Source organism: Hyaena hyaena, unplaced genomic scaffold (assembly GCF_003009895.1).
Source record: "Hyaena hyaena isolate Hyena2069 unplaced genomic scaffold, ASM300989v1 scaffold_63, whole genome shotgun sequence".
NCBI lineage: Eukaryota > Metazoa > Chordata > Mammalia > Carnivora > Hyaenidae > Hyaena > Hyaena hyaena.
Window position 1 is genome coordinate 2,237,854 of NW_024080695.1, and position 15,370 is coordinate 2,253,223.

At 65.7% G+C, this 15,370-nt stretch overlaps 1 protein-coding gene across 4 annotated transcripts in view; it reads right to left on the reverse strand.

Moving 5' to 3' along the window:
- The window catches only part of SH3TC1 (SH3 domain and tetratricopeptide repeats 1), a 42,794-nt gene that overhangs the window by 8,434 nt on the left and 18,990 nt on the right, over positions 1-15,370 (reverse strand). For 3 of the 4 annotated variants that reach the window (XM_039232080.1, XM_039232081.1, XM_039232082.1), the window contains exons 2-12: positions 14,634-14,821; positions 13,019-13,093; positions 11,620-11,747; positions 11,016-11,121; positions 10,116-10,262; positions 9,315-9,507; positions 8,497-8,573; positions 7,654-7,849; positions 5,239-5,372; positions 3,532-3,573; positions 131-1,771 (exon numbers count right to left, since the gene is read on the reverse strand). In XM_039232080.1, the coding sequence (XP_039088011.1) occupies positions 131-1,771; positions 3,532-3,573; positions 5,239-5,372; positions 7,654-7,849; positions 8,497-8,573; positions 9,315-9,507; positions 10,116-10,262; positions 11,016-11,121; positions 11,620-11,747; positions 13,019-13,093; positions 14,634-14,793 (2,899 nt within the window). In that variant the 5' untranslated portion in view covers positions 14,794-14,821. Of the gene's footprint in view, positions 1-130; positions 1,772-3,531; positions 3,574-5,238; positions 5,373-7,653; positions 7,850-8,496; positions 8,574-9,314; positions 9,508-10,115; positions 10,263-11,015; positions 11,122-11,619; positions 11,748-13,018; positions 13,094-14,633; positions 14,822-15,370 lie in introns of those variants that run through there. The other variant, XM_039232084.1, reaches the window with a different exon arrangement.

Genomic DNA, 15,370 nt, shown 5'->3' on the forward strand with positions numbered 1-15,370 from the left:
CGCTCGCCTCCGAGTCGAAAACCTCGGGCGCGCTCTGGACGGAAATGGAAAGAAAACGTGGCTTCCAGGAAGCCGTTGAGCCCGACCCCGACCCGGGGAGGAGTGGGGGGCGGGGGGAGCTGACACTCACCTTCCAGGTGGTCCGTCTCCACGGCGACCAGAAAGGCCCACTCGTAGTAGCACTTGGCCTGCTGGGCGAGGGCCCTGCGCGTACACAGCCGGCCCAGCCGCAGCAGCACCCGGGTGAAGTCCTCGCCGCGCTCGCCGCTGGGCAGCCGCGAGAAGAGCTTCACGGCCTCCAGGTGGTAGTGCTGGGCCAGGCCCCCCGCCCCGGCCTGCAGGCACAGCGCCCCCAGGTTGGCCAGGACCACCGCCTGGTCCCTCCGCCGGCCCCGGGCCCTGGCGACACGCAGAGCACGGTAGTAGCCCTCGGCCGCCGGCCGGGTCCGGCCCAGCGTCTTCAGGGCCACGGCCGCCATGTTGGCGATCAGGCCCTCCAGTTCCACGCTGGCGGCCGCCGCGTCCAGGACCGACTCGAGGATGTCCAGGGCCGCGGGGCTCTGGCCGTGAAGCACGTGCAGCCAGGCGAGCTCCACCAGGTAGGTCACGGCCAGGCGGCCGCCGGCGGCCTCCGCCGCGCGCACCATGAGGGCGATGGCCCTGGCGTGCTGGCCGTGGCCGCTGTGCAGCCGGGCCAGGCAGGCGCAGAGGGGCCCGCGCAGCGCCTGCCCCGCGCCCGGGGCCAGGGCGGCCAGCGCCCGCCGGAGGTGGGGCGCGGCCTGGGAGGGCGGCCGGCAGAGCGGGGGCGCGTTCCGCAGCACCAGGTCCGCGGCCCGGAGCGCGCCGCCCAGCGAGCCCCGCGGCCGCAGCGAGGCGGCCCGGACGCAGCCCAGTGCCAAGCGCGGCAGGCACTGCCGGCCGTAGAGGTCGGCCAGGAGCAGGTGGCCGTCCGCGGCCCAGGCGGCCCCCGGGGACCCCGAGGCCTCGTGCAGGAGGAGCAGCCTCTCCAGGAAGGGCAGGGCCTCCCGTGGCTGCTTGAGGCGGGCGTGGTGCCTGGCCAGCAGGAAGCAGGCCCGGGCCTCGGCCTGGGGGCTGCGGCAGCCGACGGCCCTCCGCAGGGCCAGCCTCAGGAGCTGCGGCTCGGCCTCGGCGCCGCACGTGTGGCCCGGCGTCCCCAGGAGCAGGGCCGCGGCCTTGAGCACCACCTGTGCGCACTTGTCTCTGTTCTTCTGCTTCAGGTGAACGGAGGCCAGGCTGGCGTACACGGCCGCCACCAGGGGCAGGTCGCCGAAGCGGCCCCCCAGCGCCCCCAGGGCCTCCTCCAAGTACACCCGCGCCTGGGAGAGCTTGAGCCGCCGCACACACAGCCGCCCCAGGAGGAAGCAGATCCTGGCGAGGGCCATGGGGAGGCCCGCCTTCTTGGCTGCCCCGCGGGCCTGCCCCAGGTGCCCGGCCAGCTCCTCCTCGTCGGCGAGGCCGAGGCTGCTCAGTGCCGGCGGGGAGAGGTCGTACAGGCCGCGGAGGCGGGCCTCGTACCCAGGCGCGTCCAGGAGCAGCAGCAGCGAGCCCAGGGCCCCCGCGTCGGCCCCCGCGTCCAAGCAGAAGGGGGGCCCCTCCGTGTCTGGGGAGCGCGCACCACTGGATGCCATGCAGAGACCCCAGGACGCTGGCTCCTCAGGGCAATCCTGGCCGGATTTGAATTGTTCTAGAACATTCTTAACCTTCCGCAGGGTCTCGCGTGGCTCTGGGTTCGGGTTAGGAGGAGGCACTTCTGCAAACCAACAAAACGCCCGGATGGCTTAGAGTCTGATCTCTGGGCCCAGGGACCCCCCTCTCAGCCTCGGTGCGCCTGCCAGGTGCTGCCTGAGCCTCCCCCTGAACACCAAGATGTACGTACAATGCTGAGCCCAGCGCATAGCACTTGCGGGGTAGGGGTGGGGACTCAGTCCTGGTTACGGAATAAGGATTGATTTGGCCAAGTTTTTTACCGAGTAGCCCCTTCCTAGGCTTCCTGTTTGAGAGCACCACTCCGCGATCAGGGTCCTTCCCCTCCAGAAAGGATTAAAGCCACTTAGCAGATGGACACGTCCACACTCCCGGCTGCCCCCGCCTCCATGGGATTTCCTCAGCACTTGGGGGTCCCCCGTCGGGCCGGGACTCCCGTGGAATCATTATGAGCCAATCAGAGCTACGGGGCAGCGTGCGGTCAGAAGCCCCCCCAGATCTGATGAAACCCCCCTCGGTGGGGGACCTGGTGGCCCTGGTCCAGCTCTCGCCGGCGACCACGTCTGCTAGGAACGAGGAAGGGCCCCCAGACCCCCCGGGTCTCCACCTTCGCCCTGGCTGCTTTGAGAATCTGAGGCCCACAGTTAGTCAAGGGTTAAAAAAGAAAGGGACGCGGCGCTGGAGAGCCTGGGGACGCCCGCTCCCAGGCGTGCCCGCGTGCAGGGCTGTTGCCTTTGGATGCGCTCAGTACCCGAAGATACATCCAGTGAGCAAACAGCCACTCTTGCCGCTGGAAAACCCCAGCTTAAAGGGGAATTTGTTTGCAAGAGAAGAAACAGAATGTAAAGGCTCTTCTGTTTCGGGTTCACATAAAAAAATATGTTCAAAACTAACGCTCTCTTTATTAGTCTGTAAAGTCGAGGAATAAAAAAGCATTCAGTGCGGCTCAGCAGCCAATGTCTGGCCTCACTAAGCCGATGTGTAGGTGTGAATGCGCCCCCAGCCTCGCCACCCCCAGCCCTCCCATCCCGGCAAGTCCTGCCTCGGACTCCTCCTCGCCCAGCAGAGCCCCAGGGGGAGGGAGGGCCCGGGAACAGCCCCGAATATTCCAAGCCTCCCCATCGACCACCCAAAGCGGCCCTTCCCTGTTCACGCTTGGGTGGACCCCAGTCCCAGGGAGCCCCAAAGGGTCCTGGGGCATTCAAGTCCCCCGGTATCCCCCATGCAGACGCACTGTGGGGGGTCAAGATGGAGGTGTGGAGGGAGAAGGAGGGGGTCTCCCTTCAGCAGCTCCCGGGGGAAGCAGCAAATCTTTGAGGGGCTCCTCCAGCGTGAGGCTCCAAATCCAGCCCCCGCACCCCTTCCACCCTCCAGACCCAGCATCTCATTCTCTCAAAGCCAAGACTTTCAGCTGCTCTAGGTTTCAAGAAAGGAACCCATGGGCCCGGGCAGTGGAGGGGACCCCCCACCTTAGCTGAGGATAGACTGAGGGGGCAGCCACGGCCCAGACAGCGGAGGGGACCCCGCACCTTAGCTGGGGATAGAGCGGGGGGGACAGCCACGGCCCGGACAGCGGAGGGGACCCCGCACCTTAGCTGGTGTGTTTGCAGGGGACAACTACTGCAGCAGAGGGGATGCTTGGCCCCCACCTCATCCCCTCCTCCTGCAGGACCGCCCCCTCCCGCCTTCCCCCAGCAGGTGTGAGGTCCTTGCCCAGCACCCCATCCACACCCGGCTTCTGCCGGGCATCACAGCCGGGGCCCAGCCCCTTGACCAGACAGACTCTGCCGCGTGGGAAGGACCCACCTTGCTCTTCCAGTGGCTCACAGTCGGCTTCTTCTAAACTGTCTGAGAAGGGAGAGAAGAGACGCATCACCCTCGGGCCGGCACCTCTGGGTCGGGGCCGTGTCGGAAGGGGTGGTGACACCAGGACAGTAACACCCCGGTGGCCTGAGGGGCTGCAGGGCTGGGGGGGAGCCCGGGTCGAGGGGCCGGGCCTTTCCCTAAGCCTCAGTTTCCACCTCCTAAAAATGGGCTGACACTAACAGTTTGCTGGGAAAAGACACATGAAGTGTGATGTCAACTATGACAAATGCGCAGGCTCCCGGGAAGCTGAGGGGCGCCCAGCAGAAGAGGGCCCCCAGAACGTCCCCCCGAGTGGGGGGCTGACATATGTGCTAAGGTCAAATTTAAGTTTGCCTGTTTAGAAAGAGAAGCCAATTCATGGGACCTAGAAAGTTGAACTCTGTCCTTGTTGGAAAAGTTCCCGCTGTGCATGTCAGCTCCAGGGCTGTGAGAAGTGTGTGTGCACACGTGTGTGCATGTGTGGGTGTGTAGGTATGTGTGCATGTACGTGTGCATGCATTGCATGTGTGCATTCATAGGTATGTCGGAATATGTGTGTGGGTGTATATATTGTATGTATGTGTGTGTAAGTGTGTGTATGTGCATAGGTGTGTATGCACACCGATGTATTGCACATATATATAAGTGTGTGCACATTTAAGTATATATGCATGTGTACACGAACATGCGTGTATTGCACACATGTGTGCGCACACGTATGCACATATGGGTGTGTAAGTATATGTGCCAGCGTGCATATGCACGTGAGTGTACTGCACACATGTGTAAGAGTGTGCGTGTCTATGCATTGCATGTATGTGTGTGGCTGTGTGTGCGCATGGATGTGTAGGTACAGGTGGATGGGGGTTATATGTGTGCTGCACATATGTGTAAGTCTGCGATGTATGCACCGCACGTATGTGTAAGTGTGTGTGTGTGCACGTGTGGATTCAGCTTCATGCACAGGACGAAGGAACCGGCTAGTGTGTGCGCACATGTGTGTTGCATGTGTGTTAGAGCACACGCATGTGCTGCATACATGTGTATGCGTGCACAGGATGAAGGAAGTGGCAATAACTCACCCCTGGAAGCCCCCAGCAGGTCCGCCCCCCTGTCCCCTCTGCTGCGCCCGGCACTGCAGGGTAGTGTGGGGAGAGCCAGCAGCACCGTCTCTAGGTGGTGGCAGCGCCAGGGTCCATCCCCGGCCCCTGGCGGTCAGGCAGCCAGGCTAGGCCACAGCCACGCGAGCCCCGGCTCCTGGTCCCGTCACCGAGCGGGTCACTGTCACACAGACGGGCGGAGGAGCAGCGCATGGGCAGCGGCCAGGCCCCAGGGGACGCTGGGCACCCCTGGGCGGCAGGGGGCCTCGGGGCCGTCCCCTCCCTGCGCCTAGCCCTCCTGCGGTCCCCACGAACCCTTTCAGGTGCCCAGGCTGGGCCTTCTCCAAGGGACAGGGGGAGGGGCGCCCTGAGCAGCGCGGAAGCGGAACGGGCCACGCCCTGCCGAGGGGACAGGGGCACGTAAGCTGGGGCTCGCGCTGCCCCGGGGCCGGGGGCCCACCTGCCGACAACCCTCCCGTCCTCTCGGGAACCTACCCACGGAAACCACCGTAAGCACCCGGGCCCGATGCGGGTCCTGCGCAGCCCGCCCCCCGCCCCCCGCACCTACCCAAGCTGTACGCCGTGCAGACGTCCACGCCCGACACCCTCCTCAGTAACTGCCTGGCCTCCTCGTCAGAGAAGCGTCCTTCGTCGCTGAAGAACGACCTTTCTTCCTCATTGAGGAAAAGCACGTTTTCCAGCCTGGAGAACAGACGGTGCTGGATTTACAACAGCGCGTTTGCCACTCGGGCCCCATCTACTCGGGCCCCCAGTGACAGCCCTGTCACACCTGCTCCGTGCCCGGTGACAAAGCCACCGAGACAAAAACCAAATAGCCACAGGCTGCCTGGTCCAGCTGGTCCGGGAGCAGACCCCCTGGGTCACGGCAGCCGGGGAAGGCGAGCCCCTGGGCAGCCTTCAAAGCCCCACTTCGAACGCCCCTTCCCTGCGAGGCGGGTTGGGACAGCTGCAGGCAGAATGTACGTACTGCACGTATGCGTGTGTGCAGGCGTGTGCGTGAGCGGATGTGCAGGTGAGCCCCGCCCCATCCCGAGCTCCCGGGCTCCCCACTTGGCCTCTGCCGGCGCCCCCCACGGACACGGGCCCCTCCCGTCTCTGCCAAGTCATGGAGATGAGAAACCGGAAGAGGGGAAGGGAGAGAAGGAAGCGGCCATCTTTGCTCACGAGGCTAAACCACCAGTGTTGCATGAAACTCTGAAATGCGCTTTGAAACCACGAGGAGCTACTTTGAGAAGCTAAAGAAAATCAGAGTGGCTTCTGGTACATTCGACGGAACAACAGGCCAGTATTCCCCATTGTCCTAAAAGACCATGAGACGAAGGAAGGGTCTTGAGTTCAGGAGGAGGTTGGTGGCCCGGGGTCTGGAACATTCCCTGGTTCTCGAGGACACGATGGGGCGCCGGCAGACCCTGGATGTGGCCACAGGGGCCGCTCCGTCACCGTCCCGATCCTGAAGGCTGGGCAGGGTGGCGCAGGCGGTGTCCTGGCTTCAGGGGACACGCACCCTACAACCCCCCCTCAGGAGGCCAATACACGAGGGAAGGGGGGAACGCACGTGACCCCCCTCTAACACCCGGGCGATCTGGGGGAGGGAGTCCGCGAATTTTGCGCTCTTGCATCCCCCCATCCTGAAATTGTGCCAAAATAAAGCAAAAGAAAAATCCTAGGCAGCAGGTGGCTCGTTGAACAGAGGACGAAAACCCAGGGCCTGGACCAGGAAAGCCGTGGGGCAGGCGTTTGTGGAGGGATGAGGGGGTCATCGCGGCTTTTCCAGGCTTCCTGCCCAGGCCGCCGGGTGTCGGGGCCAGAGGCCCCCCTGAAGACATGCGTAGGAGGCCGGGTCCAGACCTAGTGAAGGCCCTGTCCATACACCCACCTTCTCTGGGCTCGTGACTGAGGTCTTAACAATGAAGGCTCAAGCCCCGGGGGACGGAGTTGTCCCAAAGAACGGGCACAGCTCTGCCCACTGCCCACCCTCCCAGGACGCGCTGTGCTGCCTGGGCCACACCCTGGGGACCCTCAGAATTCTCCAGACAGGGTGGGGGTGAGCAGGGTGTGGGGGTCCCACAGGGAGAGCAGATGAGCCATTGGAGATGGGGCTAGGGGGGCCGCTGAGAGCCCCCGGGGAAACTGGAGGGCGGAATGGAGGAGACGCTTCACGCAGGGGCGCACACAGCAAAGCAGAGTTGTTCTGGAAGGGGTGAACAGACCCGCACAGCTGGATGCAAGGTGATCTGACAGCAAGTGGCAGCCTTCGACCACGGCAGTCACTGGGGTCTGGGTCGCCGGGGGCCTTGAAGGCCAGGCCTAGAATCTTGAAAGGGCTTTATGAAAGTAAGTATCAGGGCGCCTGGGTGGCTCAGTCAGTTAAGCACTTGACTTCGGCTCAGGTCATGATCTCACCGTCTGTGGGTTCGAGCCCCGCGTCGGGCTCTGTGCTGACAGCTCAGGGCCTGGATCCTGCTTCCAATTCTGTCTCCCTCTCTCTCTGCCCCTGCCCCGCTCACGCTCTCTCTCTCTCAGATATAAACATTAAAAGAAGAAAAGAACAGGAGTGGCATGGAGTATGGGGGTGAATAGTGTCCCTCAAAATTCATGTCCACCTAGAACCTCGGAAAGCGACCTTATTCAATGAGGGGTCTTCGCAGATGAAACTAGTCGAGACGCGGTCACACAGGGGTGGGGGCCTAATCCAGGGACCGGTGTCCTTACGGGGCGAGGCGCGGAGACGCGTGGCGGGGTGAGGAGGCCATGGGAAGACGGAGGCAGAGACCGGGGTGGCGGCCACCAGGGGCTGGAAGGATGGCTCCTCCCCGGGCACCTGGGAGGCAGTGGGGCCAGGCGCGGGGGAAGGGCAGGAGGGAGCGCCGTCCCGGGGGGGGGGGGGCGACCCGCGTCCAGGCATCGGCAGGCCGCCGCGGGGGCAGGAGGGCTGGGGAGGGGGAGGGCCTCAGCCACTCACTCGGACACTTGGCCCTGCACAGTGATGACACTCGTCCGCACAAACCCGACCTGGCCCGAGGCCACGTGCCGGCCCAGGCACCAGGGCAGGCCGGGCACCCGGGCGCCCAGGATCTCGATGACATCGCCGCCTCGGAGGGTCATCTCTTCAGGCCCGGAGCCCTGGTAGTCTGCCACTGCTGAGGCCAGGCCCACGGCTGCGGAAAGAAGGCCTCAAGGTCAGTGCTGGGGGTGCAGCCTGGGGGGCTCTGATCCAGGACCAGGTGGTCGGGGTGGCCCCTGCACCCAAGGGGCTGGACGTCTGGGGGACCCAAGAGGGGGGCCTTTATCCACCCAATGCGGATGGGAAACTGAGGCCCAGGGCCGTCCACCGCCAGGGCCGCCCAGGCAGAGGCAGCTGTAAACATACACCTCGCGGGCCACAGGGCCATCCCAGCGCCAGCCAGCTCGGGGAAGGGCAGAGAGCACCGGGCCGGGAGCCCAAGTCAGAGGCCCACGCTGGCTCCTCAAGGGAACGAGACCGTAGCCTCCAGATCCTCCGTGAGCTCACACGGCAAACTCGGCCGGAGCCTCGCCCGCCCGCCCAGCGGTGCTCCGAGGTGCTCTGTGAACGGAACCCTCGCGGCTCCCTGGAGGCGGTGACAGGGACCCAGCCCGGCCCCGCCGCACTGTGTGAACCGAAATCTGGACCAGCTGGGGGCCTCTCTGAGCCTAAGTTGTCACAACGTGAACTGGAGTGGATTCTTGCCTCCCCTTTTGGCTTGGGGAGGATTCAGTGTGAGCACAGAAGCTTCCAGAACGCCCACCCCTTTCCCAGGGGAGCAAGGCCAGCGAAAGCACTTACCCATCAGTGGAACATCTGATGTCACGGGGCCACACATGGAGTCATCAATGGGGTCCCAGGGGACCCTAAGAGCCCACCTAGAGGGGACAGGAGAGGGTCTCAGAGGTGAGGCAAGTGGACTGTGTAGACTGGAGAAGTCAGCAGCACCCAGGGACCCCAGCAAACTGCACCACCTGCCACCAACTACACACACACACGCACGCACACGCACACACGCACGCACGCACACGCCTGCCCCGGGAGTCCCGTGCCGCCCAGCTCAGGTGCCCCTGAGGCTGGCATCCTGAGACACATCCCTCCATTAGCCCGGGACCGAAGCCAAGCCATTGCCAGCTATGTCAGCTATTTCTAAACATCAGGTCATCGAGTTTCTCTCTTTACTCTGGCCGCCAGGAGGCTCCAAGCCAATCAATGCCCCACATTCAGCTCCCGAGCAGGGACTTGTGTGCTCCCCAGGCTTTCTCTGTCTCAGTTTTCATCTGTACAGTTTCCCACGTGCCTCCTCACTGCAGGGGCACGTTATGCGCTCGCTCCCCCGACAGCTTTTCAGAACAAATCAGAACAGGAAGCAAGGGCCCGCGCAGCACACTCTCGAGCCATCGCAGGCCAGCCCTGCCAGGGGAGTCCTCGTGCGGTCCTGAGCCGGGCTCGTCTGCCACGGCCACACGCCGGGAGCAGCAGATCAGGGTCAGGACCAGGTGTGCTGGAGCCTGTGCGGCCCCTCTGGCCCGCGGACAGACCAGCGCCTGGGCGTGGGGGCGGGGGGCTGATGAGCCGCAAGACCGGCGACAGGCGGAGAAACGAAGGTCGGTACCTACTGATGAAACGGAATCAAAGGTTCCGGAGTGGCCGCCGCGTCCTCGGAGCACGTGCCGGGGCTGGGCGCGGCGGAGTCCGGGGCGGCCTCTCCCTGGGGGGCCCCTGGGGCTCGCCTCAGGGGCTGCGGGCCTGCACCCCGGGGGCCGGTGGTCACCCTCACGCGGTGGTCAGGACACAGGACAAAGAAAGGGCCTTTGAAGAGAAAGAGAGTGACCTTCAGTGTGGCCGGGCACAGGCGGCCAACTCACCTGTCCCCGCCAGGCCACACGCGGGGTCCCCCGCCCCCGGACGGCAAGGCCGGCCCTGGCCTGGGGTCCCAGCTCTGCTCACACCTGCCCGGGGAGCCTCACTCAGCCTCAGACCCTCAGGGCCTCAGTGTCCCTGACTGAGGGGGCTGCTGGGACCACACTGGGAGCCTGGCCACACCGGCAACCCCTCTCCTCCTCTGCAGCCGGGGGTGGGGGGGGGGCGGGGACAGGTGGCCTCGCGTTCCGTCTGCCGCTGACTCGGCCCTGCAATGGGGCCGCCTCGGCACTCAAAGCAGGAGCCCGGGTCAGGGCCCCGGGACGGTGGTGCGCAGGCAGGAACCCTTCTTCTGTTATTTCCTGGGGGCCTGACCAGGTCTTTCCAGCAAATGACAGGGCCTGGGCACTTCGTGGCTGGGGTCCCCCCCGTACCCCTCCCTGCACGAGGCCCCCGTCAGCCCCTGCGAGCACGCCGAGCCTCCAGGACCCTCCCGCGGCCCCCACGGCCCCAGCAGGAGGGGAGCCGGCCAAGGTCGCCGTCACCACGCAGCTCACCCTCCTGGGCGAGGAGGCTCTGGTGCGTCTGCGCCAAGGCCTCCTGGTCCACGTGCACTCGGATGGCCGTCTCCTCGTCTTCGCTGGGCGCAAGCAGCCAGAAGGCCTGGTCCACAAGCAGGTTTTCCAGGCAGTGGTGAGTGAAGCCTGGGGGCCAGAAGGGCCTGGTGACCGGCTGGCCCCCAGAGGGAGACTCGAAGCCTTCACGCCCCAGCCGGTGGGGGTGGGGCAGCCCCGCCCTGCCCCGCCCCGCCCTGGGGACCCACGGTTCCGCTCCAACCCGGCAGCCCCAGGTCTGACCATCTGGGCTGTGAGGGGACCGGCCGCGACCATGGGCGACACAGCGCACGTGTCTGACCCTCAGCCTCCCGGTCTCTGAGACGGGTCAGGAGCATCCGAGATCGAGGGTGCCGGGGGTTGGTAGAGGCCCCGCGCTCGGGGGGCGAGACGCTGCTGCTCTATTGTCCCTTCTGTCCATCCTCAGACCCAGGTGCTGGAGCAAGGCCCCGAGAGGTCGCGCCAGCCCCCCCGCAGATGCCTCCCAACAGCCTGGGGGCGCTTTAGGAAGAAAGCTCTTTGGTTGAGCTGGAAATAACCGGATCTGTGCTCAGCTGGTGTGAGCTCAGCGTCCCTGGAGGTGTGGCCGCAAAGCCACCCGCAGGAGGGCGCAGCTCCGGAAAGGACTGGGAGCGCGGCCCAGATGTCGGCCCAGACGGGCGTGCCTCCGCGCCCCTCCCGTCCCCCATTCCTCCCCGAGAGCAGGTGAGCGAGGCCCACTGCCCAGGCCATTGTGACCGACCCTGACCTGAAGCTAGGTGTGTGACATAACGTGTAGGTGTGGGACACGTGTCCTCGAGGCGGGGGTCCCCGTAACCAGCTCCGGGAGGGTCACCTCCTTACCAAGAGCGTGGTAGGTGGAGAACTTCCAGATCTCTTCGAAAGTCTTAAACGTCACCACAATCCGAGCCTGGTCACTGTGGATAGATAGCAGCCTGGCCGATAACTCCTTATGGGGAAGACAGAGCCGGGGGCCGTCAGGCATCCGACCACCCCGGGGGGACAGGACCACACAACAGAAACATTGTGCAGAGGTGACCTAGACACCTGCTCTGTGGAAGCACAGAGCCGATCCCTTCACAGCCAGAGGCTGGGGCCTCCAGCAGGCATGGCTCCTCAGTGCCAAGTTCGGCTCCTTCCCTGAGCCCCTGTGGGCTCCGTGCTCTGCGCTCCCCGCAACGCCCCCCCCCCCCCCCCCCCCCCCCCCCCCGCTCTCTGTGACTCCCAGCACCAGGGACAGCAGGCTGGCTACCCGGCGCTCCACTGACAGATGGAAAACGGAGGCCACTTTGCTTATCTGGGGTCTGCCGCTGTGCTGATGCCCACATGCCGCAGGGACCTCCTCCTCCTCCCGGGGCCACCCCAGCCCCTGTCCCTGCTCTCAAGCCTGGAGCCCCCGCACCTTTGCTCACGCAGGCTCGTTTCCACCCAGAGAAGCCAGACTCACCCCCAGCACGCTGGCCACTTCGCGGCTGTCATTTTCCAGCAGACGGAGCCGCGCCCGCACCGTCTGCTGCAGGCTGGGGTCCGGCAGCCCCGTCTTCCTCCGCACGGCCAGCAGCTGCAAGGTCAGGTCTGGGAGGGACAGCGGCCGGCGAGCACTCAGCAAAGTCAGCGGACTCAGCGTGGCCTCCAGCCCTGAGCTCTCCCACCGCCGAGCCCCAGACAGGGGACTTCGCGCTCCAGCAGGCACCCACAGGCACCCCAGAACTCACCGTCCCGTCCCGCAAACTGACTCTTCTGCCTCTTTCCCGTTTCCAAAAGGGCCCCAGCCCCCATCCTGCACAGGGACACCTCCCTGCACCACACAGCGCCTGGGGCCACCAGCGAACTGCAAAACCAGGCCCAACCCCCCTCGGCACTCCTCCCCAGGGCCCCGGGTCATGCCCCTGGGCCACTCCGGGCCCCGCCCTCCCTGTGGACTGTCCTCTGGTCCAAGGAGACCAGAGGATCCCCTGACACTGAGCTCTGGCTTGCTGCACGCCTCAGCTCTCAGCTGCCCCCACCCCCAGGCATTTGCCATCCAATGTCCTGAAGGGCTGCCACCAGCCACGGGGGACCATGGTACTCCTGAAATGTGGCCAGTGCCTCCGTGGGAACTAGATTCTAAGTTTTATTAAGGTTAAACGTAAACATAAACTGCGTTGCTGTATCGGACCGCACACCTGTGGCTGCTGTTCCAGACCCAAAACCAATCTGCCGCTTGGCCCCCACGCCTGGGCGCCCCGAGTGACCACAGGCGGTGCTGGCCGCGCCGAAGGGACAGGCTTCCTGCGCCACCGCAGCTGGGGGGCAGGGGGTTTTCACTGCCCCCTCTCCCTCCACCACCCGGGGCGGCCCCCCTCCCTGCACCCTGCAGAAGGTCCGCTGACCCTCGGAGCCCCCTCCCCAGACGTCGGTCCCTGGCCGCCGCTCCTCCCTCTGCGTCCCTAACACGGCCGTGTCCCACCTGCGACCCCTCCCCCGAGTGGCACTTCCCCTGCATGTGGCCCAGCCTCCCGGGCCATGTCCCCTCCAAACACAGACCCCGCAGAAGCCCTTCCCAAATGCAGACAAACTCCAGGCCCCAAGCGGAAACGCAGAGTCCTGGGCCCGACCCCGCCGGGCTGGATCAGAACCCGGGCACAGGACCTGGCCATCGGCACGGAAGCAGTCTCCTCACCCACCAGGGACCCCCAGGCAGGAAGTCGGGGCACCACACTTTCAAAATCCCTGGGTTAGACATTCCTAAACCCACGGGCCACGGGAAAGGGAGGCTGGGAGCAAAGGGGGACGCCCGGAGACCCCATGTTCCCGTCCGGCCCAGACCGAGCCCCTCGGCCCCATGTGGCTTTGAGGACGTCTACCTGTGGGGCAGGCTCCCATGTGGCCTGGAGGGGTCCCAGCAGCCGGCCCAGGGCCGCCAGCGGCGGGAGAAGCATCTGTAACACAGCACATTTGGGGGATCGGGGTCAGAACGGGCAACTCGCAGCTGTTCAGGCACAAACCCCCCAAGTCTCCTGGAAGGAAAGAGGGGTGTCCGCACGCCTACCAACCCCCGGCCTCCCGAGTTCTCTTCCTCCCGGTCACACAAGCCCGAGGGGACAAGGACGGACGGGGTGAGGGTTTCCCTGCGCTCTAACACCTGCCCCCCCGCCCCCGGGGCTTAGCGGCTTCTGAAAACAGCACGAGTGTGTCATCTTGCTGTGCTGGAGTCTGGAAAGCTCTCAGTGGCTGAAATCCCAGTGTCTGCAGAGCCGGCTCCTCCTGGGGGGTCCGGGGGGTGGGGGTGGGGTGGGGGTCTGTCTCCAGCTTGTCCGCCCCCCACCTTGTTCTGTGATTTTCCTCCGACTTCATAGACAGGCAGCCTCGGTGTCTCTGATTCTGGCCCTGAGCTTTCCCGCATCTCAGGCTCCTCAGCTTGCCCCACCCCCAATCACTTCTGCCAGACGTTCTGGGGAGTAGGATAGGGACTTCTTTGGGGCCACCATTCTGTTGACCCCAGAGGGGAGGCGACAGCCCGGGGGGACCCCAGAGTCTGGGGCAGACAGGGCTGTGTCCCGGTCCGTCTGTCCCAGTCGCTGACCGAGGGTGAACCGAACCCCCTCTCGGCCCTGTGAGGTGGGTGGGGCGCGGCCGGCAGCCCAGCCAGGATTACGGAGGCACCCCGAAGGGCAGGGTTGGCGGAGGGGGCTCACACGGGGGCCAGAGCGCAGGTCGGGCTCCGGAACCGAGCGACAGCCCGGGCTTCTGCTGGCCGGGCGGGCGTCAGCACCCAGGGGGGCCACCCTGGCCCTTCCACGTCCCACACACCCGGAAGGTGTGTACATCCACAGGATGTGCCTTGTGAAGCTCCGTTCCCATTCTCCCAGTGCACCCAGTGTTCCCTGGGCCGAGCCCCAGCAACCAGGAGGAGGGAGGAGATGCGAGGGCAGGGGAGTGTGGGGAGGGCAGGAGGTACAGGCTGTCCCTGCCTCGGGGGGGTCTGCCCCCCTCCTTCCCTCACCCCCAGGCACAAGGAGGTAGGGAGGGGGGTCCTGGAGATCACCTCGGGTTTCCAAGTGGGGAAACTGAGGCCCAAGTCAAGCATTGGCCAGTGACAATGAGGATGACAGCTGGCCCCCTCGTGTGCCCACGTCTCGGGGTTCATCTTCCCAGCCCGGTCCTGGCTGGCCCCTGGGGATGAGGCTGTCCCATCCTGAGCCGCCCCAGTGCTGTCTGTCCTGAGAGGACTGCGGGGACGCAGAGGTTTGTGACAGAGCCGTGCACCAGGGCACAGCCATTCTAGAACTTTCCCAGGCCCTCCCCCGTCGCCATGCCAGTTTGTGTTATCACGGACACGCAGCCCTGAAAAATCACTGGCTGGGCCCCGTCCCCGTCCCTCCCAGTGACCCACTGGGCACAGGATTCTGTTCCGACACACACTGTGGCCGCAGCCACGGCTGCGTCGTGGGCGGCTGGCGGACGGCGCACTGTACTCACCGGCCCTGCCCGGAGCCTCGGCCTCCTCGGGCCCCGCTTGCTCCCAGACGACGGATGCGCTCACGGCCGCTCCCTGGACCTTGGGGCCGCTGCCGCCGCCGTCCCCCGAGGGCCCCTCGACAGCCGTGTCCACCGGGCCCTCCATGACGGGCGGCGGCATCGTCAGCCCCCGGGGCTCCGCATGCGCGCTGCGGGGAGAGAGAGGGTGGCGGGCCGCCGTGAGGCCGCTCCGGGAGCACTGGTGCCCCCCGGAGAGGCTGCCACGGGGCTGGGGACAAGAGAGAAGCCTCCCCTTCGCCTGGAGGGCGTCTCCGCTTCCTCTCAGAAGTCTGTCTGTCTGTCTGTCACCGCTTCTCCGGCCAGGACGACCCTCCGAACCCCTGAACCCCACGCAACATGCTCTTCCCAAGACACGTGTGGCGTGTGCCGCGTTCCGTGGCGGCGGCAGGCGGACAGGGGAGGGGTCCCGCTCCGGCTCCACGACAGGCCCGAGGGAGGAGCTCAGAGCCGACCCGTCCCGGCGGCTCCGTCAGCACTGCGAGCGCCCGACAGACGCGCGGGAACAGGGCACAGAGCAGAGGCCCTCGCGGGGGCCGGGGGCCTGGCGCCTGGGACGTGAGACGAGCCCCCCACGTGTCCGGGTCCAGCCACGGCCTAGACCGATGCCCCCAGAGACGGCCACTCGGGCCCGACTCACACTCGCCTCAGCTCCGAGGTGACCGTGGCCCGATTGCCAG